The sequence below is a fragment of the Macrobrachium nipponense genome, chromosome 3, assembly GCF_015104395.2.
Source record: "Macrobrachium nipponense isolate FS-2020 chromosome 3, ASM1510439v2, whole genome shotgun sequence".
Lineage (NCBI taxonomy): Eukaryota > Metazoa > Arthropoda > Malacostraca > Decapoda > Palaemonidae > Macrobrachium > Macrobrachium nipponense.
This window is the reverse complement of record NC_087202.1, coordinates 98,563,385-98,586,267: the sequence shown is the minus strand read 5'-3', so window position 1 is coordinate 98,586,267 and position 22,883 is coordinate 98,563,385. Positions and strand designations below refer to the sequence as shown.

The window sequence follows — 22,883 nt, the reverse complement described above, 5'->3', positions numbered from 1 at the left end:
TTCGGTTGTTCATGGCTGTACACACGTTCACGCAACGAGTATAACATTAAAACCATACTTTCATCATTCTCTTTTGCTGTTATTGAACTTATGTAACTAGAAGATGGATAAAGTTAGGCCATTGTAATTTGATCTCTCATAAATTCGGACTATCGTAAGACTAATGATCGTAACTTGAACACTACAGCTACCTGTACACTGTATAAACTTTATTATATCTTTACATACTCTAGACACCCAAAGGATTAAAGCTAGGCTTTTTTCACTTCACAGTATTTACAATGCTATAATGTACTGTACAGTAAATTCTATATTACTATACTGCATAAATATAATTTTACTTATTGTGCCATTGTGGGATTATCGCGCCTGTGACTGGTCTAGAGTTTTGAAAGAAGGTGTGCGGTGGCCGTAGGCTTTAAAATCGCTTAGCGTCGAAAATCTCTTAGCGTCAGCGGCCAGGAACGGAACCCCTGCCGCTAACCGAGGGCCGCCTGTAGTTAGTAAATCTACTTCATATTGAAGTAAAATTATGGAATTGAAGTAATTAGGGTTGATCTAGGATAATTATACTTCATTCAACCAAGGATTGGAAGTTGAAATGTTTGAAGTGAAAAGACAAAAATTGTTGATAAGGTTATGTAGTTCAAGGTTTTTTGTTGGTGGTTTTCAGCAGAGCTTACTGCAGCCAAATGAGTAGATTAAATTTACATGAGAAGGTATAGTAATGCCCAGGAACTTTGCAAAGGATGTAATGTCAACATGTGATGGACTCGTGTAGCAAATAAACCTTTAATAGCTCAGTGGTGGAAGTATGAAGATAGAGTAGTAGGGGGAGGCTAAATGCCAGCTGCAGTGAATAGAAAAGACCAATACAAATCCTTGCCTTTTATGTAGCTGGAATCAGTTTTGTAACTAGGCAACAGGATGGGCAGTTAGTAGATAAGAGATATGGGATTAACCATCTCTTGACTTTCATCAGTAATCCCATTTTCTTTGGTTGCCATTTAGTACAGGTTACGTATGCTGTACTTAACTTCAGTTAAGTAGCTTCAATGAGTTGTCAGCCCATTTTGAGTGTATTTGTTCCTACACAGTATACAAACTGTCTGTCCTTTACAATAGGAATTACTTAAGGCGGAGCATGGACGTGGCTGCTAAATTTTTAACAAGGCAGTGCAGTAGTTAACTACCGTCCAGTTATTGGTTATGCCAAGACCAGGATTGATCATTCAATTTGCTTTCTGCCGTTGTCGAGTGAGGACGTACCTCTGCACTCTCTGCCCAACTGTCTTAGCTGAACTTCGCTGTTTCCCGGTGGGAAATTTTCTTGTTTGTTCTCTTTTGATTCTTTTCTGCTTTTGATGCTTTTCTGCTTTTGACAAGTTTGTTTGAGTATCATGGATGTTCTGCAGCCCCTGTTGCTGTCTGCTTCCGTTAGGCATTGTCCGGGAGTAGACGGTAAGAGGTGTGATACGATTTGCTCCCCGGCCGAAGTGGACCCCCCATTTGGTGTGTGCTTCATGCCGAGGAGTGGATTTTGGAGGTATTACTTGTGTGGAGTGTTCCTCATGGTCTGCTGCTCAGTGGGAGAAGTGTGTCTTTCCAAATACCCATTCACAGGTCTTCCTGCAAGTATCGCCACTTCATCCTTGGGGAGACTATCTACCAGTTCAATGCTATATGCTTTGGATTGTCGACCGCACCCCAGGTGTTCACAAGTGTTCACCTTGGTTTCTGCCTGGGCACATTCGAATGGAATATGTCTTTTGAGGTATCTCAACGATTAGCTGGTCCTGGTGAGCTCTCGCTCGCAGTTGCTACAGGGCAGGGATCGACTCCGCAAATTTTGTCGGAATCTCGGGATCCTGATAAACCCGGAGAAGTCAGATTTTGAACCCAAGCAGAGGATGTATCTGGGCATGCTGATAGATATGGTAGCAGCAAGAGTATTCCCCTCGGACTCTCTTAGCAAGTTCAGAGAGGTAGTGCGGCGGTTCCTGACCTGCCTGGCTTTGGCAGGTCATGATCGATCACATGTCGCCCCTGGAGGAGCTGGTCCCTCACAGTCGGCTACATCTGTGGTTTCTTCAGTGGAGACTTGGGGACTTTTGGTCCCAGTCACGAGATCCTCAGTCTTTCCTCGTTGCTCTTTCACAGGAGGTAAGGGAGGACTAGGATTGGTGGACGGATGACAGGAACCTCACGGTAGGAGTGGATCTGACCACTCCCCCTCCGGACATGCTCCTGTTCTTGGATGCATAGAATGAGGGGCGGGGCGCGCACCTGGTGGAGTTGCTGACTGCAGGTGTGTGGAACGATCACGACAGAGCACCTTCACATCAACGTTCTTGAACTCGAAGCAGCCTTCCTAGCTCTTCAAGAATTTTGGGAACGAGTGATGGGACACTTAGTGGTGTTGATGAGTGACAACACCACGCTAATGGCATATATCAACAAGCAATGGGGACTTGTTTTCCTTGAGCTCCACAGGTTGACAATGCAGGTGCACAAGCGGGCCTTGGCTCATGCAGTGGAGCTGTCGGCCAGATACATTCCAGGCAAGAGGAATGTAGTGGCAGACAAGCTCAGCCGCCAGAATCAGTTGGTGAGAACCGAGTGGTCCCTCCACCAGGATGTAGCGGAAAGGCTCTTCAGCTTATGGCAGCGTCCAGTCATAGACTTGTTTGCCGCCCGGTACAACAGGAAGGTGGAGATCTGTTCGGTTGTACTAAACCCATGGGCAGCTGCGGAAGACGCATTCCAACATCTGTGGGACAACCTGGAAGCGTACACCTTTCCCCCGTTCTGCCTGATCCGCGCCGTGCTCAACAGGCTGCGGATCACGTAGAATCTGAGGATGATTCCAGTGGCACCCAAATGGCCTCAGGCTGTTTGGTATCCCGACCTCCTGGCTCTTCTCGCCGAGTCACCGAGAGAGATACCCCTGTGGCATGACCTACTGTCTCAGCCACACGTAGAATGGTTCTGTCAAGCAGTGAAGTCCCTGTGCCTTCATGCTTGGAAGATATCCACCATCTCTTGCGAGTGAGAGGCTTTTCGCGACGAGCAGCGACAGAGATGGCTGGATACCTCAGGAAGTCCTCTGCGGCTGTTTACCAGGGGAAATGGGCCATCATCTGCGGTTGGTGTCGTAGGCGGGATATCTCCGATCGGTGCCACTATTCAGGAGGTCGCGGACTTCCTAGTCTACCTTTGTTGAGAGAAGCTTCTCTCTGTTTCAGCCAAAAAAGGCTATAGGGCAGCCTTAGCCTTGGTCCTCAAGCTGACAGGGAAAGATATTTCTTCTTTTGAGATTTCGCGTGTGGGGAGCTTCAAAAGGTCTTGCCCACCCAGGGACCTCAGGCCCCCCGTGTGGGATGTGACTCCTGTTGCAGAGCCTGACTCGTGCCCTGTACGAGCCACTCAGTCTCTCGTCAGATAAGGATCTAACCCTCAAGACAGTCTTTTTGCTGGCCCTGGCTTCGGTGAAGAGAGTATGCTAACTTCATGGCCTTTCTTTTGATGTTAAACATATGAGAGGGTGGGGATCAGTAATGCTAGAATTTGTCTCTGAATTCATAGTGAATACTGAATCCTGTGGTCCCTGACGCCCGATTAGAGTCCTCCTCCATCCCCTCCCTCAATGACTTCATTGATAATGATCCAGACAAGATGCTACTATGTCCAGTTAAGAATGCTACGGTGCTACCTGAAGAGGAGACTACATCTTCAGCCTGAGTGTTGACGACTTTTCGATGGCACTGGAGGCCCCAAGAAGAGGTGTCCAAGAGCGCTGTCTCTTTCTGGCTTCGTGAGACGATCAAGAAGGCATACTCTGCTGCAGACCATGACACCGGTGCCCTTTGTCTGAGAGCGCTTGAGGTCAGGGGTGTTGCCCCCTCCCCTCTGTTCAGAAAGAACCTGTCGGTTCAACGGGTTTTGAAGGCGGGGGTCTGGGTGGGCCAGACTACCTTCACCTCTCATTACCTTCGGGATGTTGCCCACAAGTCCTTGGACACCTCCTTGGGACCAGTGGTGGCTGCTCAACAAGTTGTGTAGCTTGACACAGCTCCTCTAACAAGACAGGTTACCATCTAGTCTCGTTGTACGGTATGGTCAGATACAATTGCAGAGTGACTGGCTCTGCTTCGTTCCTTTCATCCTACTTTTTCCCTTCAGGCAGAGAGTACACAAACCATTACATGCGGACCGAGCACAGATGCAGGTAAGACACTCCTTTCTATTCCTTTATTAGCAAAAGAAGCACATTCCCCGCTGTTTCCCTGGCATTGCGGGAAATGGGGGTCCCAGACATAAGACAAACCCCATCGCCTTATTGTCTCCGACATATGGTTCTTCCCTTTCTCCTAAGTGCAATTTATGCTTTGTGCCTTAAGGAAAAACCCAGTAGACTCTGTCTGATCTCGCGGTTCCCTAACCTCGATCAGAAGTCAGTGGCGGGTCCCTCTCCCTCTCCCTAAAGACCGGGAGAGGAGCCCAGGTAGGCATAGTTAGGAAAAATACATTTGTTCATGACACTTACCTGCCAGATATATATATAGCTGTATTCTCTGACGACCGACAGAATTTCGAAACTCCCGGCAAACGCAGTGGTCGGCTAGGTGGTTAGTACCCATTCCCGCCGCTGGGAGGCGGATACCGGGAACCATTCCCATTTTCTATTCAGATTTTCTTCTGTCGCCGGTCGGTAAACATCTGTTTACAGACCTCCGCTTAGGATTTCGAAAACTTCATTTGTCACTTGATTATTTGGATTGTCTTTTGGTTTCGGACTTGGCTTAGTGATTTGGCATACACTATTGTGGTTTGGATTTTGATTTTGGCTTTGATTTTTCTTAGAATTGAGATGTCTGGATCTAGTTCTACTGGTTTCAGAGTGTGTGGTATAGAAGAATGTAAGGTGAGGCTACCAAAAGCCTCGGTAGATCCTCACAGTGTGTGTGAATTGTAGAGGGCATGTTTGTTCGTTGGATGATAGGTGCAAAGAATGTGAAGTGTTAACTGATGTCGAATGGAAGGCGTATGAATCTTACATTCGTAGACTTGAGCGTGACAGAATTAGGAGGTCTTCCTCCAGGAGTGCTTCTGTTAAAAGTCAAAGTAAAGTTGCTCAGTCTAACATAAATGTAGAACATGTTACGCATAACCCTATAATTTCTCCTTCAGATAAGGAAGTGATTGTTACCAAAGGGAATGCCCTTTCTACCATTTTAGAATCGATTCGGAACCTTGAATCGAAAATGAAAGTGCTACAATCTAATGTGCAAAAGTGTAGTGATAATGTTAGTGCCCCTAGTGAAGTGGAGGGGGCGTCAGAATGGTCCTATAATGCCTCCAGGTTGAGACCTCTGTCGCACTCCCAGAACACAGGGAATGGACATGTCGAAGGCCGAAGGAGGGTTACGGGAATTAAACACCGGTCTGGCGTCCCTTCGGCAGATCCTGAAGACGCATCCCAGGCTGCCAAAGATCGCGCGCAAGCTCGAACCTTGAAGGAATGCTTCTCTTCCTCCGAGACGTCCTCACCTCACCGTGGCTGGGAATCTCGGAAGACTGAGAGTGGTAAGGAAGATGTAAGGTGTCGCACTGGCGGCCATCATCTTTCTCGCCCTCTTAGGAAAGGTCTTACGGAAGAGGACGCAGCCTCTCCAATTGAGAGTGGTAAGGAAGACGTAAGACGTCGCACTGGCGGCCATTGTCTTTCTCGCCCTCTTAGGAAAGGTATGATGGAAGAGGACGCTTCATCGGGAGATCGAGAGCGTCCTCCGCCTCGATTTACGCTTCGGTCTTCTCCGGAAGACTTCGAAGACCGTATCCCACACGAGATTCAGGACGCTTTCTGAGCGTCCTGATTCGAGTCCGGAGAGAAGGAAGAAGGCGTCCCCTCGCCCATCTTCTTCTCAAAGGTTCATTCCATCATATGGTTCTTCACCATCAAAAAAGACCCTCGAAGCGATTCGTCAACAGTTGGATGCGTTTTTCGCCAAGAAAGAAGAAAGATCACGTAGTCGTAAAAAAGATCTATGGCTACCCGTCAAGAAATCTAGACGTTCTCCTGCGGCTTCTCTTCGTTCTTCGTCATCTTCTGATTCGTCGCCTTCTAGACCTCATCGACTCAATCAGGAACGCGCAAGCAGTCCTGCTGAGAGAGTCTCTAGAAGTATTGGCAGTAAAGAAAAGGACAATAGGTGCCGCACAGGCGGCCGTCGTCTTTTCCAAGAGTCGAAGAACGTTCAGAAGGATCGCTCAGAAATAGAATTGGGAGGAATTGATCTTGGCTTACAGGAAGAGAATATTCAACAAAAGAAACGCTTTGCTAATCAGGACGCTCGTAAGGAAGCTTCTCGGGACGCTCGGTGTCGTAAACGTCGGCTGGAGAGACTTCAGATGCACGATATTAGTTCCAGAAAAGGAAGGATATGAAGATGCATTTGAGGACGCAAGGCGTATTACAACTCAAGACCGTTTTAGGAGTGTTTACACGACGTCCATCACGTCAGGACGTAAATGAGGACGTGAGGCGTAGTGCTAGTAAGGACGCTTGTCGTCCTTCATATGAGGACACTTTTGAGGGCGCTAGGCGTCCGATGCATAAAGTCACCCTGGGAAGAAAAGAACAGGTCGCTAGTCAGAAGGTTAAGCGCCATATGCGTCAAGGTAGTAGAAACTACAATATGAGCGCTCGTCAAGAGAAATCGTATGACGTTAGTTTGGAAAATTCGGAGAGAAAGTCAAGGTTAGGAGAACATAGCAGACTCTCCTCTTCAAAATTGATTTCAAACACAAGACCTACTGTTCGAAAGGGAGGTGAAACTTTGGTTTCTTCTCGTTCAATTCAGAATAAGACTATGTCTCCATTAGAAGATAAATCGTTAAGCGAGGCTGTTTCGGAAGAGGAGGAGGATCCTACAACCTCATCCTCTGTGGATTATAAGACTTTGACTCGTCTTTTAAAAGATTTGTTTCCCGATAAGTTTCGAGCTCCAGTTCCTCTCTCCACCTTCCCAACTAACCTCTTCGAAGGCAAGGAAGACTCCAAATTTTGTCAAAATGGCCACCTCGCTCTCGACTAAAAGGGCTTTTAAAAGAATCCATGATTGGATGGAATCCAAAAAGACAAAGGGCAAGACTTCTTTTGCACTTTCCCCCACAAGGCTTAGTGGAAGATCGGGGAAGTGGTACGAGACAGAAGAGGAAGCAGGTTTAAGAATCCCCGCTTCCGCACAAGGGGATTTCGCCAACTTAGTGGAAGCTCTAGAAGATCTTACTGGCATCGGCAAAAGCGTGGACAAATGTCAGAGATAGATCACCATCTCAAAGGCCTTTACAAAACTTTGGAAGTTTTTAACTTTCTAGATTGGTGTTTGGGCGTCTTGGATGTTCAGTCTAGAAGCCCAGATTCCATCTCATTAGAGGACTTAGCGAGTATTTTGTCATGCATGGACAGAGCAGTAAGAGATGGCTCCGACGAACTGGCATCACATTTTGCGTCGGGAGTCCTGAAGAAACGCGCACTCTTCTGTAGCTTCACAGCTAAGTCAGTGTCACCACCGCAAAAAGCAGAATTGTTGTTCGCTCCGTTTTCTGCTCATCTTTTTCCACAATCGATGGTAAAGGATTTATCAGTAAATCTCCAAGAACGAGCGACGCAGGACTTATTGTCTCGGTCTTCGAAACGTCCTACTGATCAGATGTCTTCAAGAACCACGCAAGCTTCTAGGAAGAATTATAAGCCCTTTCGTGGAAGAGCCTCTTCAAGAGCTGCTGCTCGAGGGAGGAGTTTCCCTAGGGGCAGAGCCCCCTCAAAAACCAGGGGGAAGAAATGACTTTTCGGCCCTCCAGACACCACCAGTCGGGCAAGACTCGCTCTCTTCGCTGAAGCATGGAGGATAAGAGGGGCGAACACTTGGTCCACTCGAAGTGATCGAGAAAGGTTACAAAATCCCGTTTCTATCGAAACCGCCATTAAGCATAGAACCAATAGACCTTTCGCCCTCTTATCAGGATTCAAAGCAACAGATCTTATTAGACCTTTTGGATCAAATGTTGGAAAAGAGAGCAGTAGAAAGAGTTGTATCACGGAACTCTCCAGGCTTCTACAACAGGCTTTTCCTTGTTCCGAAGCACTCGGGAGGATGGAGACCTGTCCTAGACGTAAGCAAGCTGAATCTTTTTGTAAGGAAAATAAAATTCAAGATGGAAACTGCCACAGTCTGTTTTAGCTTCCCTGAGACCAGGAGATTGGATGGTGTTCCCCTTTGTCTCCAAGACGCCTATTTCCATGTTCCGATACATCCTCGGTCCAGGAAGTCCCTCAGATTCGTTCTGAAAGACAGGTCTTCCAATTCAGAGCTCTCTGTTTCGGGCTGAGTACAGCCCCTATGATATTCACGCTTCTGATGCGAAATGTAGCACGATGGCTCCATCTCTCGAAGATAAGAGTCACTCTATTTAGACGATTGGCTGATCCGGTCCACGTCAAAGGAACAGTGCCTGGAGGACCTACATATGACATTACAGCTGACGAAGGACCTAGGCCTTCTGGTCAACTTCGGGAAGTCCCATCTGATTCCCACACAGTCCATCGTGTATCTGGGGATTCAGATGGATTCAGTGGCTTTTCAAGCATTTCCATCCATAGAACGTCAGCTAAAAATGCTTAGAGAAAGTATCGGTCTTCTTAGAGAAGGAAATATGCTCGGCGAGGGAATGGATGAGTCTGCTGGGGACCATTTCCTCGCTGGAGAAATTTGTTTCTCTGGGAAGGCTGCACCTCAGACAGCTTCAGTTTTTCCTAGCAGACAACTGGAAGAACAAGAAAGACCTAGACGAGATTTTGAGAATCCCTCAATCGATCAAAGAGCATTTAAAGTGGTGGTCCGATCCTGTCAAGCTATCGGAAGGGATGTCCCTCAAAGTTCTGAGCCCAGACCTAGTGTTGTTCTCAGACGCGTCCATGACGGGCTGGGGAGCAACACTGGGGGAGCAGGGATTCTTGGGGAGAAAGAAGTTGTCAGGCCTCTGGAGAGGGGAACAGAGGTCCTGGCACATAAACCTCAAGGAGCTAGAGGCGATTCGTTTGGCACTTCAATGCTTCGAGTCAAGGATTGTGGGACGAATTGTACAAGTAAACTCGGACAACACCACGGCGCTCGCGTATATACAAAAAAAAACAGGGAGGAACTCTTATCTCGTTCCCTGTCAGGATAACGAGGGAAATCTTACTTTGGGCGAAGCTGAGAAATGTAACGATTCTAAAGAGATTCGTTTCAGGACAGCAGAACGTTCGTGCGGATCTCCTCAGCCGTCAACATCAAATGCTTCCAAACGAAAGGACTCTCCATCCAGAGATTTGCAAGGAGTTATGGAAACTTTGGGAACGCCCACTGGTAGACCTCTTCGCGACAGCAAAAACGAAGAGGCTTCCTATTTACTGCTCTCCGGTTCTAGACCCAGGAGCAATAGCAATAGACGCCATGCTTTGGAATTGGAAGGGGATGTATCTCTACGCCTTTCCTCCATTCAAACTCCTGGGAGAGGTAATAAGGAACTTTGCGGCGTCGGAAGGAGCAAGAATGACGTTGATCGCCCCCTTTTGGCCTGCAAGCGACTGGTTCACAGAGGCCATGTCATTTCTGGTAGATTTCCCAAGGACACTTCCAGAAAAAATCTATCTACTCAGACAGCCCCACTTCGAGAGGTATCACGGAAACCTCTCCGCTCTGAGTCTGACTGCATTCAGACTATCCAAAAGTTGGCCAGAGCGAGAGGTTTTTCAAGATCGGTGGCAAGAGCTATTGCCAGCGCTGAAGAACATCTTCTCAAGCTGTCTACCAATCGAAGTGGGCTGTCTTCAGAAGTTGGTGTAGAAGGCAAAATATTTCCTCCATCCACGACCTCTGTGAGCCGATTGCTGATTTCCTCCTACATCTTAGAAATATAGACAAACTTTGTGTCAACGATTAAAGGCTACAAAAGTATGCTGTCAACGGTCTTTCGACACAGAGGCTTGGATTTATCAAATGATAAAGATCTTCACGATCTATTGAGGTCCTTTGAAACCTCAAAAGCTCCACGAGACAAGATTCCCTCATGGAATTTAGATGTTGTCTTAAAGTTTTTAATGTCAGCCCCATTTGAGCCTATGCACGCTGCCTCTTTGAAAGATGTAACTAGGAAAGCTATTTTCCTAACCGCTTTGGCAACAGCTTAGAGGGTTAGCGAAATCCAAGCTATGAGTAACATGTGGGTTTCAGAGAACACAATGCGGTGTGTTCGCTGAGCCCCTCGTTCTTAGCGAAGAACGAAAACCCATCCAACCCCTGGCCTAAAACCTTTGATATCAAGGGGTTATCAGAGTTCGTCGGATGAGAGCCGGAGAGAGTTTTGTGCCCTGTCAGAGCTCTCAAATTTTATCTGGAAAAGACCAAACAATGTAGAGGCCCGTCAGACAACCTGTGGTGTTCAGTCAAGAGGCCGGAATTACCAATGTCTAAGAACGCACTGGCGTTCTTCTTGAGAAACACCATCAGGGAAGCTCATTCGTCCTGCACGGATGGTGATCTTAAACTGCTAAAAGTTGATGCTCACGAGGTTAGAGCGGTAGCTACTTCGGTGGCTTTTCAGAAAAATATGGCACTCAGTGATATCCTGGGTGCCACATTTTGGCGAAGCAACTCTGTGTTTGCTTCACACTACCTCAGAGATGTGAAGGCGACATATGAGAATTGCTACTCGCTTGGACCATACATTTCCGCGGATACAGTATTGGGGACGAGAAGCAATACGAACCCCATCCTTTAGAAAATGGATGTGTGTGATTTTAATTATGGGTTTGTTTTTTACGGTCGTAGGGTTGGCCGCTTGAGGCGGTCTTCCCTTTAATTAGCCTGAAAGTTATGGGACTAACTTTAGTGAGGCTAGGTTAGGTGGTATTTATTATGCTTCGTTGTCTTCAGTATGGTCAATATGGTCTAGTCACATTATGGTCACGCTCCCGTTGATAGATCATCTAGAACTATCCAGCTATACAGGTCACTACCTTGCTGGAAATTCTAGTTAAGCAGAAGCAGGCTTGGGTGACAGTAATCACGAAGTCAGCTATGCTAACAGGTAGGGAACCAAGATGTCAATCATCTGCATGTGAAATGTTTCCAAAATCCTTCTATTCTGTCCCTTCCCACCTCCAATGGTGGGATTCAGCTATATATATATCTGGCAGGTAAGTGTCATAAACAAAATGATATTGTCATGATACAATAAAGTTTGTTCATACTTACCTGACAGATATATATAATCAAGTACCCACCCACCTCCCCTCAGGGGACAGTGGTAAAGAAAATCTGAATAGAAAATGGGAATGGTTCCCGGTATCCGCCTCCCAGCGGCGGGAATGGGTACTAACCACCTAGCCGACCACTGCGTTTGCCGGGAGTTTCGAAATTCTGTCGGTCGTCAGAGAATACAGCTATATATATATCTGTCAGGTAAGTATGAACAAACTTTATTGTATCATGACAATATCATATTTACTTTCAAAAATTGTGATTTTATTTTGTCTGTATTTTCTCATTACCTTTGCTAGTTGCAATACCATTGAAATGCGCATGGCCGTGTGTGTGTGTGCGTCCATCCTCCCCAGACTTGTGCTGCTTATAGGGGATGTGCTGTTTTGGATTCGTCTAGTGTGTGAAGATTGAATGACAAGTGCAGGAAGACAAAGTATTTGCCAGTTTCATAAAGGGGGAATATTCCCGTAAGTCCTCCTAGCTCTCTTCCTATTCTTGTCCCACTTTCAAGTAGTAGAGCTTTCCTTCCTAGGAGGGATAGTAATATACCAGAGCACTCGAGACCTGCACACATCCTCCCCTCTTAAGAACAAGAAGCTGTTTGCAACTAAGACACAGTAAAGCTTATTTCTGAACCCATTACTAGGTAATAACCAGAATTAAGCTACCTTCTGACCTGAAGCCTTTTTCAGGGGGGAAGTAGTGTTACTCAATTATTTTCCATACATGTTCACCCTCACATGAGCAGGGTTCTGGGGCAGACCAGTAGGAGGTTACACGAGTGATTACATCCCTTGCCCTTGCTTCCTAGGCAAATCTGGGATGGTTAATAACTCCGGTTAACCATTTGCTGTGCGAGGCTGATATCGGCCAACAAAAGGTCTTCAATGATGCAAGACTGATCCTAATCATCATTCTTTGTCTTTAGTTTGGTAGCTCGTAGTAGGTAATCTCCAAGAAAAGTACATACTTCAGTGTTTGAATGATTAACCTCCATGTATGCTTGTTTATCATTAATAAAACAGCATAATAATACAATGTGATGTATCAGTAATGAAAATAACGTAATCTAAGTATTAAATGTAAAAGGAAGGGAATTAGTCTTAAGATTAGCAGGATACTAGTGGCAACAGGCTCTTAGTGAAAGGGTTAAGGAGTTTTTTCCCCAGTATATATCTGTAGGTACAATTTGTAGCGTTATTTTTCGTGCATATATATATAAACCAGAGCTTTTTGTACAGTAGTCTTTTAGTGATTTGGTTTCACCCTTTCCAGATCTTGATGTTATATATATGCAATGTTCCTCTACTTACAAACAATAGTTTCTGAGCACCTGATCTGGGGTGGAAGGCTGGGGGAAGAAAAGGGGGTTGGGGGTTAATTGACTTCTTAGAAGCCTTTGAAGCTTTCATCATTTCAGAGATCTAGAGTGTCTTAGAAGGGGGTTGGGGTTGTGGGCTTGGCCAATTTAAGAAAAACACAAGGATGGAAAGGAAGATACACATGGGGGGGGGGGGGAGTGTACCTTCCATGTGAAATGTCTTTCTTTTTGTGAGGTATATGTACATGTTTTTTCGTAATAATTCTTTGCACTTTCTTTTGCAAAATTGCAATGAGAAGCTGACATACTAGAAAATCATAATTAACAGCCGACGTACTATCAAAGGGTAAGAACTACAACTAGCAGCAATCCCTCAGTATATAGTCTACCCTCACTAATCGTGGACTTGATTCAAGGTCAAGGATTTATTTATTTTTATTTTATTTTTATTTATTTATTTTTGTTTATTTTTTTTTGGGGGGGGGGGATTATATCTTGAATTATTCATAGGAAACTCTTATTCAGGGATTTTTCTGTGGAATGTGTCAATAATATTCATTGAAACTCAGAAGTAGAGAAGTTACATCTCTTCCCTTTCTTCAGGAGCACTTTGTCAGGGGCAGGGTTAGGATCAATCCATTTGTATCAATTCAGATCATGAAGGTTTCAATTCCAATTCATTGTATGATTGATATTTCATATGAGAGGCAAAACTTGAAGTTTACTCATCTCAGGTAAGCTACTCACATCTGTATCAAGTATCAACATTCGTCATCCATAAAATTATAAAACTTAGTAGTAAATATAAAAGCTAGCATTTGCATTTAACAAAAAATTCACTTCTCAAAATTTTGCCTTAGAACAATGTTACCCCGTATTATAGGGCTATCTTATCAACTCAAGTAATTCAAACTGTGTCTGTGGTTTAAACAAATGCTACAAAATCTCATTATACAACTTTGTGTTAAACATAAAATTTGTATTTTTTAACCAAAAAGTTTGCCTGAGTGAGATGGAGTAACAGGTCCAGATCATGCTCATATGAATATGGTTCCCACAAACACCATAGTAGCTGACAGAATAGGGAAAGTAAGCCAGGACAAGACTAGATCTGCACTGTGTACAGGACCAGTACGGTTATGACTCAGAGCAGCAGAGTTGAAAAACTCAATTTTATTAACAAAATAGCCTTTGTTTTGGTAGTAGCCCATAATTTGTATGTTCTGTTCTTTATAGCCTAATTCTATCCCTATAAAGGTAATCTACAGGCAGTCCCTGGTTTTATGGCGCTTGTCTAGTGCCTTAAAATTGGCAGTTTATGGCGAGGTTGAATTCCTGTTATTTAGCTTCAATGAGATAGTGTGTAAAGGTCCAGCATATAACAAAAGTACATAAGGGTGTATCAATCAGTTATATAACACAAAGTACATAAGGGTGTATCAATCAATTCATATCAATTTACAGCATTTTAGCATCAATTCATCTAAATTTTTCTGCATCAATTCCAATTATTTCAACATTTCACACACACACGTGTGTGAATATGCAGTAGACTATTTATGAGGAAGTAAATAAAAATTTCATGAGATTGAGACAACAATGCATTTCCCCATTAAGTCTGATGGCACACTGACACCCCCTTACCCCTCCCTTTATGTGCAGAACTACTGCAGTTGCCATAATTCATTTATGGATCATTGGAATATGAACATCTTTCCTGCCAAATTCATCCAAATAGTATGGCACGTAATTTTAATACAGTGGTCTCCCATATTTGCCGCCTTAACATTCACAGACTTTCATGTTTTGAGTTATGCGTAAGTTCATGTGTTCTCTTACCTGCTTTTATTTCTATCTTCGTCTGGGATTTCGTTCTATGCTTTGTCTTTATTAATATTCTTAATTGGTAGTTCTGGATAAGTAGTATCAAGTCTCTCAGGAGTGTTTTAAATGAGACGAACGGCAGTTTTCTTTCTTTACTAATGCAAAGAAAAATACAAGTATGGTTACAAAAGTTACAACTTAAGATTTTAAAAATCTAGGTAATCTGGTTAGGATCAATATAACGTTCTGGAAAGGTATTGCTTCTTTACGGTATGGTGGTGGGTTGTCCTCTCTGCTCTGGTTCTGCTACCCCATTCATTTTGGCTCAACCCCTTAAGGTGGTGTATGTTCCAGGTCTCTGCCCAAACAGGGTCAGGATTAGTGGAGCTGACTCACTCTATCTTACCCCATCCCCTTTTTGGTGGGGTTAACATGTTAATTCCTCCTCTTGAAGATGGAGCTTGCTAAATTAACATGATTTAAGTGCACTTATTGTGATAAAACTATTTAAAGAAAGTAGGTATAAGCAATTGTAGTGGATTTTCCTTGAGTGGGAACTAACAAACTAGACAGTTTTAAGTAATTATATGTGTGCACCTAAATATTTGCAGCTTGTGCTATGAAAGGGGGCTGGGTTTGGTTCTAGTACACATCCCCGTGAATACAGGGGTCCACTCCACTGTACTCTTTTGAATTAGGATATCCATTGCTTAAGGGTATCGGCGGCCTGTAATTTTGGCGAATTTGGGTCAAATTCGTGAAAATGAGTTATCGTCATATTTCCATACATCTGGGTCCCGGCCATTGCCACACGTAAGATAATATCGATACGAAGCTTTTTAAATGGTTTAAAGCCAATTTAAAGGCCACATCCAAGTAGAGAATTAAAGGTCTGGTTAGGGGTGGCTTTACTATTTCATTTTCCATTCATTCTTCAAGTATTTGAGTTTCTTATCATTGCATTTTGTTTCGTATGCCGTACAATATGTTTTCCTGATAAAGATGGCAACTCTTCCCATGACTGAATAACACTGTCGCGAGCCACTTGTCTCGAGAGAGAATTCTTTTTTTTTTTTTTATGCAATCGTGTATTTGTTATTTTCAATCAATTGCAACACTTCTTCAGACTTTTAGACATCAATTGTGTATTATATATACTACTAACATGCCAAAAAAGAAGTTTAGGAAACGAAGGGAAGCAAGCTCTCATAATATCAAAACTTATCTTGAAACTAAAAGTATAGAGAGCTAATGTAGCTTCTGACATGTCGCCACCTGCCATAAGGAAGAGATGCCAAATACTTCCTATTACGAAGCTCCGAGGGAAATCTATTATTCCCTTGCGCAAATATATCAAGATGATGATGATGATGGCACTGACGACTTTGTTTTGAAGTTATCTGATGATGAGGAGGGGGAGGAGGAAGAGAATGAGCATTTTCAAGATGTAATTGCGGTCTCTGATGTAGCAGGTGATGTCAGTGTTTTATCAGGAGCCAACCTAAGGAGTTTTTTTTATTGAGAAGTTATATGACTGAAAAAGAAGACGTTCTGAGTGTAAGAAATGATGGAGAAATAGTTTCATTACCCTTGAGAGCTCTAAAAGACGCTTTTAGTTCGACGTATTGCGGGCAGTGTGACAGCAATATAACACTTGAAATTGATAAAAACAGTTTTGATGTTGACTTGAAACTAACGTGTAAGTGTGAGGTGCCATCTGAAAGTGTGAAAAGAAAACAGAACATATCGGTGAAACAACAGCTTCATTTATATATCAAAGCATATTGCTGCAATGGAACATAATATCGGCTATGCACCAAGTTCATTGCTGCCTATTATGAGAAAAACGACAGGAGAAAACCTGAAAGGCCTTCAGATGTAAGAGAAGACCAGGAAACGAAGGTCTGCTATGCATTCAAGAAAGCAAAAGAAGCAAAGAACATCAAAAGGAGGATATGAAGGAGGGGCTAATTAGCCTTCTAAAACTTGGCAGCACAAGAGTAGAGTGGCGTTCTACGATAACCCCCCCAAAATAATATAAACTATTTTGTTTAAGTGATAAATGTTTTTTTTTTTTAGAGGGAATAATATCTCTTATAAAAAAGAAGGAAATAGACTCCATGTACGCCATTCCAAGAAACTTTATATGCTTCTGAAAGCAAAATAATTGGTTAGCAAACTTTAACTGCGTTTTTCTCAAAACATACATTTTCTACATTCAAATTCTAAAAACTCCCTTATTTATGAATGGATTTTAATAATCTAAAAAGCAATTGGAATAAAGATAGTGAGAGAACACATCGGCAAACTTATTTTTCTTTTTTTTCTCAAAATTTTTTTTTACCAATATCTAATGTATAATTTTAGGGTATTTTTTATTGAATTTTTTAAAATATAAATAGCACACATCACATATTGGATTTCTGAGTTTGCCGTTTTATTTGATAGGTATTAAACTTTCTGCTATTATCTTTTTCTTTAAATTGAATGATAAATAAGGAAGGAGATACACTTTAAAAAACAATAAAAATATGCTATGTTTTAAAGAAAAATATTTGTTAAAAAAAGAGTTTTTATCTAATTCACCTGAAATTTTGTGTGCATCTTAATTCAAACTAGAGGTAACACCTGTGCAAGTTTGAACACCGTCACTCAAAATTAATCCCCGACCCCGCCGATACCCTTAAGACCTGTTGTTGATCCTCATATGATCATGCCTGCCCGTAAAGATAAAACAAATTTGGATTGATGAAAGATTACCATATATCTGTTAAACCCACCTCCTCCACTCTGCTGAGTCTGTGGCTTAAGGAAAACGAGTAGTGATAAAGTGAGGAGTGTAATCCCACTTGCCTCGTACCATATATCATTTAAACTTACCTCATTCACTTTCCTCAGTCTGTGGCCAAAGGAAAATGAGTAGTGACAAAGTGAGGAGTATTCTCCCACTTGCCTCAGTCATGTACCTTGTGCCTAAATTTCTAGTATCAATTCCTGCTCTCACTAAGGGATGCTCCTGTATAAAAAAAAACTATGGTTTGTATACTTATGAAAAATAAATAGTTCTCAGTGTTTTATTTTCTAGACATAACGTAATACATCAATTAGTACTTGTTGGATTATAAGAGTCAGTGGCACAACAGTATTTGGTAGCCATAAGTATGCATTGATTATTTAATTTACAATCTCATTTTATGATGACTGAAATTTATATTGTGCAAGATCAAAACTAAGCTATTATATGGATATAATTATGTATTTTGATTTGGATGAACATTGTTTAAACTTATAACTGGATAATCTGTTGAATGAAAGTCATCCTTGCAGTGCTATGTGTGTGGGAAGATTGGACATATTTCCCGTGAATGCCCCATTGGAGGAGAGCAAGACAATGAGAAGCGTTGTTACGTGTGTGGTGCATCTGGCCACATCTCTCGTGACTGTCCTACAGGCGAGAGTGATACAACATGCTACAGGTAGAGTTTGTTTCCTTTTTTGAAGTTATTTGGTATTATTTACAGTATTGATATTCTTTGATTAATTGCATCATAGAATCGGTTATCACCTTCACTTAGTCACCTGTAATTTCATAGTTTTTGTCCCTTGAATCTCGAGCTAATATTTGGTCAGTTATGAGTTTCTCTTAATTACAGGTGCAACTTGAAGGGCCACATGGCCCGTAATTGCCCAAAGTGTTACATGTGTGGCGAATTTGGGCACATCTCCCGCCAGTGTGAGATGGTGGCTTAAAGCGGCTGCCCCACTCCTTGTCTCTCCCTCCGAAACTTCTGCAGACTACGATAGTGTTCTCAAACTGTGTAGTGGCAGTTTTGGGTCACTAAAGTTTAAGCCAGGTCAGCTACCACTTTTGGCATTTCCTGGTATGAACTAGGCTATTTGCTGATGCTGGAATGCAAATTAACAGGGTACCAGTGTTGAAAATTTACCTGGAATCCCTTTTAAACTTGTCACTGGAGGAGGTGGAAAGCAGTTTGTTCGATAAGTAAGGTGGGAAGTTCATTACCACACTAAGTCTACTGAGAATGACTTGATATATTTTAGTGCTCTAAAACGTTATTGGTGATGAGTAGGAGGGATAGGAAAGTGTTCCTAGTACCTGATCAATAAATTGCTTAATCTTTATCATTGCTTTTTTTTTATTTTTTTTGTTACAAGTTGACATCATTTCATCTAAGATTTAAAAATGTTTGAGGAGCTGGAGTCATTGAGGAGAGGAGGGTCACAGGAGATGGAGCTCACCAAAGCTCCCCATTTAATAAGGTAATTCTCAGCTTGCAAGATCCCAGTATAGCCATTAGAATCCTTGCATGTTGAGAGACAAGACAGAGATTACATGTGGAAGCTTTTACAGTGAATTTTTTAATGTCTTTACACACTTGTGTAATTTTGAAAGGCAACTTCCAAAATTAAAGCTCCTTATGTAATCTCGTAGTCTTCATATGAGAGCATTTTACAAGGGCTTCTTTTTTTTCCATATAGTCTCATCCACAAATATGTCCATATTGTTGTTTGGCATATAAAATTAGTTTTCTGAAGACAATCAGATAAAGATTCCAAATTAGAAGGATTGGGTGTTATTTTTTTTTTTTTTTCTTTCAAAGTTTACAGACTTGTGTCAAAGTTTTGAAGCTCTTTCATTTAGTAGATCATCATTACTGTATTAATCAGTGTTTTTTTCCTGGTGTTACTTTGATTTGTTCAGCAGAGCTTCAAATGAGGGAAAATTTTTGTTTATTTTAAACTTAGTTGATGTGGCAGACTTGGTGTTAGGGGTTTTAGGTGTAATCTTTACTGTAAATGAATTTATAATTTTTCATTTTGTGCTGATGACCTAATCATAGATCATATTCAAGGCTATTGGATTTCCTTCTTGATAGGCCATTATAGGATTTGTAATGGCAGCAAATATTCTGGGTTTTGTAATCTACATATTCGTCTTTTGTAATATTTTTAATATATCTATTTTCTTGCATGAATTTAATCTCAATTTCAGCATTGTCCAGTTTAGCTTATTACCATTTTTATTACAAGCAGAGTAGTGGTGGTTCTCATTTTGCCTCCAAGCACCCATCAAAAGTGCTTAGAGAAGGAGGAAAATAATTTACTGACGAGTGAAATGGTCATCAGCACAAAGGTGTTGTTGCAAGGAGGAGGAGATTTGTGAACACATTATTTAAATTTGTCGTGGGAGTTCAAAAATAATGTCACGAAAACTAGCTGTAGAGGAAACTACTTGATGATGACGATGGACTGTTCCGGTATTGGTTGGCACAGTCTACGTTTGAGGACAAGGATGGTCGTGTGTATGCAGAGGAGACAAAGGAGTTAAGGTTTTAATGCACACATGGAGTGTGGTTAGTGACTAATGTTTGATTTGCTATGATTGATAGCATAGGAGGGTGCATAGAAGGTGTATATCCTACTTGCTCATCCCCATAGTTAAGATTTTTCATGTTATACGAGGAGGAGAAGGTCGGAGACGACAGTATTTGTCGGGTGGGGGGTAGAGTGGAAAAGTTTATATCATTATTATTGTTTTTGTGTATCCTGTTTCAGGCACAGATTTTTCTTGAATGAATGCTGGTAAGCACTGAAATCAAGCTTTACACTATTTTCTTGGACTGTACTGCTAGGTCAGAATAATTCTTGCTCAGTGAGAGAAAAACCTCATTTAAATGCTTTACTGTTGATTTAGGGGTGGGTCTCCTAGTTATTATGTGTTATTACAATATGCAGTACATTTGTATTGTAGTGCAAATGATTTCTTCCAGTTATAAAACCTGTGCCTCTTGCAGGAATGAGCATGATACTTTTCCACTCCACCTTTCCTCCTGTGCCTGGGAACCCCCCTTTTACCTCATAACGGGTTCCTTAAAAGGTCACGTTCATGATCTTTCAACCAGTACCTGCACAGTCGCCCCTTTGTTGTTGTGAAGGAGATGCTGATATGAGTTTTGGTTAGCAGCTGTTTTTCTTGGATGTTAGAAAGGCTTATTATTTCATCTCCTGTAAGAACTGCCAGACAAAGTTATTCAAGAGAGTAATGCAAAGGAGAGCCTTGTTGAATTTGTTACTCAGGTTCAGTTTCTTCTTCAGTAATAGTCATTAGCCTTTTGTGTGTTACATCCAAGGAACATAGTGGCTGATTAACATTCATGTATATATAATAATAATAATAAAAATGAGAGATATTTTGTTACAAACTATTAGCTTTGAGGCAGAAGAGAAGCGCGATTGATTATGAAGTCTTCTAGTCCTTTAAGATTCCCACTTAAGTGAGTTGTTGTTCACATTTTTTACTCTGAAGTAGTGTGTGCATTGAAGAAATAAATGTCCTTGGTGTGCCTGGTATACCTCAATAAACAGGTTCACTTTGAAATTTGTATTATTTCTAACTATGAAGGATTATTGATTGTTTTGATTGTTAATTGAAAATCACGGGGATATAGCCTCAGGAATAGAGTGAAAGAAATTTTATTTTTCCTTCAAAGGAAGGACAAAATACAAAATAGTTAATCCAAATAAAAGCAAGTGTTCCAAATTGTTTTGGTTGGTGTTCCCACATGGAAAGCTTTGTACACTGTATATGAAGTTATTTACCCCAGTCCCATTTTCATAACCAGATGCCAAAGTGGTGGTTATTGTTGTACAAGTCGTTTTATGACCATTTCAATGGTCATTGAATGAAAAAAGTTTACTATAGTCAACAAAGTAAAAGTCCATAAACTTAATCTGACAAAAGATTTTGATGGTAGAACACTTGAGGAAAAGGCAGAAATTCACTATTTGAATTTTAAAGGTAATTCCAGCTTTTACCTATTTCTCTTCTCAAATCTTGTAGTTGCGCTACTCCAAAGTCCCTCCTATTCTTAAGCATTAAATAAATGAACTGCCCAAGTGTTTGGCTCGTCACCCTAAATTTCTTAAATTTTGTTTTTTCAAGATCGTAAATATTATGCCATACTGGACAACTGCCAAGCCAAATCTAGACTGGTCATGGAAGTAAAACAGAAGTATGTTCATGTGACATTTCTTTTTAAAGAACTGGTGTACATTTAGCAGTTACTGTGCTGCCCCCCCTCCCTCTTTAATGTGTCCCTCTTTTGGCCTTTTACCTTACCTGCTTCCTTTCCTCAGGTTGTCCAACAACTCCAACCCTTAAATACTAGATGGCATAAACAGTCCCCGTGCTGGACTACAACCTTATTTTCATGAATCAACATGGTTGGTATGGTATTAGCATCCCACCTCAGTGGTTGCGGGTTCGATTCTCGGCCATTCCATTGAGGAGTGAGATGTGTATTTCTGGTGATAGAAGTTCTCTCGACGTGGTTCAGAAGTCGCATAAAGCCGTTGGTCCCCCGTTGCTGAATAACCACTGGTTCCATGCAACGTAAAAACACCATACAAACAAACAAACAATCATAGCCTTGAACTTCTTATGGTACCTCAGTCTAAACATGACTCATAAATTATTTTTTTTTTTACCAAGCTGAAATTGATATGAAATATAACCACCAGTTTGTCATTTTTGTTTTCTAATATAAACAGATTTGAGTGGAAGGGAAGCAATTCCCAGTACAGCACAGTCATATCCACCATAACTACATATACTAAGCACCTCAGTGACCGGGAGTTCGGTCATCGGGCATTCCATTGAGGTGTGCGAGGTGTATTTCTGGTGATAGAAGTTCACTCTCCACTTGGTTCGGAAGTCACATGAAGCCATTTGTCCCATTGCTGAATAGCCAATGGTTCCATGCAACGTTGTCCAACAGGCAATACACACATTTTACTTGATACACCATAGTATGGGTGCAGCATGCCCTTTAGCCGTGGCATCCAATTTTTTTAGCCTATTACTTTTCCTCTCACTTTCTCCTTTCTTTAGTCTCACTGACCAGCCTTAATACTCCATAGGGGGTTGGTGCCATCAGTGCATTTTATGTGGTGTAGTGTAAGCATTACCCAAGGTGTTTTGAAGCAACCAGACAGTCATAAAGGCACCCATAGTTTAGTCTTCAATTCTTATTCTTCCTTCATTAATCCTTCACAGCGCAACAGTAGGATTTATTCCATTTCCTTATACTTCATCTCTAAATGTATAGGCTGACCAACTCCTTAACACTGTATGTATTAAGCACTGCAAGGCCAAAAGTGCCTAGCTTGATAGCCTAAATTTATTATATTCACAATACCTATTCATATGGAACAAGTAAGAGGAAATACAGAAACAAGAGATCCAACTAAATGAAAGAAGAAAAATAGATAAAATTTATTAAATTACAAGGAGAATGTAGTAACGCATGCACCTTTCCTCCTAAATCTCCAATTGCGCGACGTCCTCTGGAGGAAAGCTGTTTCGGCGTCCAACAGTGTGAGGAATAAAACCTGAATCTGAGAAG

General features: G+C 41.9%; 1 protein-coding gene across 7 annotated transcripts in view; it reads left to right on the top strand.

The window, feature by feature from the left end:
- LOC135221908 (CCHC-type zinc finger nucleic acid binding protein-like) overlaps positions 1 to 20,857 on the top strand; it is a 39,678-nt gene extending 18,821 nt beyond the window's left edge. For 5 of the 7 annotated variants that reach the window (XM_064259915.1, XM_064259910.1, XM_064259911.1 and 2 more), the window contains exons 5-6: positions 17,773 to 17,933; positions 18,111 to 20,857. In XM_064259915.1, the coding sequence (XP_064115985.1) occupies positions 17,773 to 17,933; positions 18,111 to 18,207 (258 nt within the window). In that variant the 3' untranslated portion in view covers positions 18,208 to 20,857. Of the gene's footprint in view, positions 1 to 17,772; positions 17,938 to 18,110 lie in introns of those variants that run through there. The other 2 variants (XM_064259914.1, XM_064259916.1) reach the window with 2 other exon arrangements.
- The last annotated feature ends 2,026 nt before the right edge of the window (positions 20,858 to 22,883 follow it).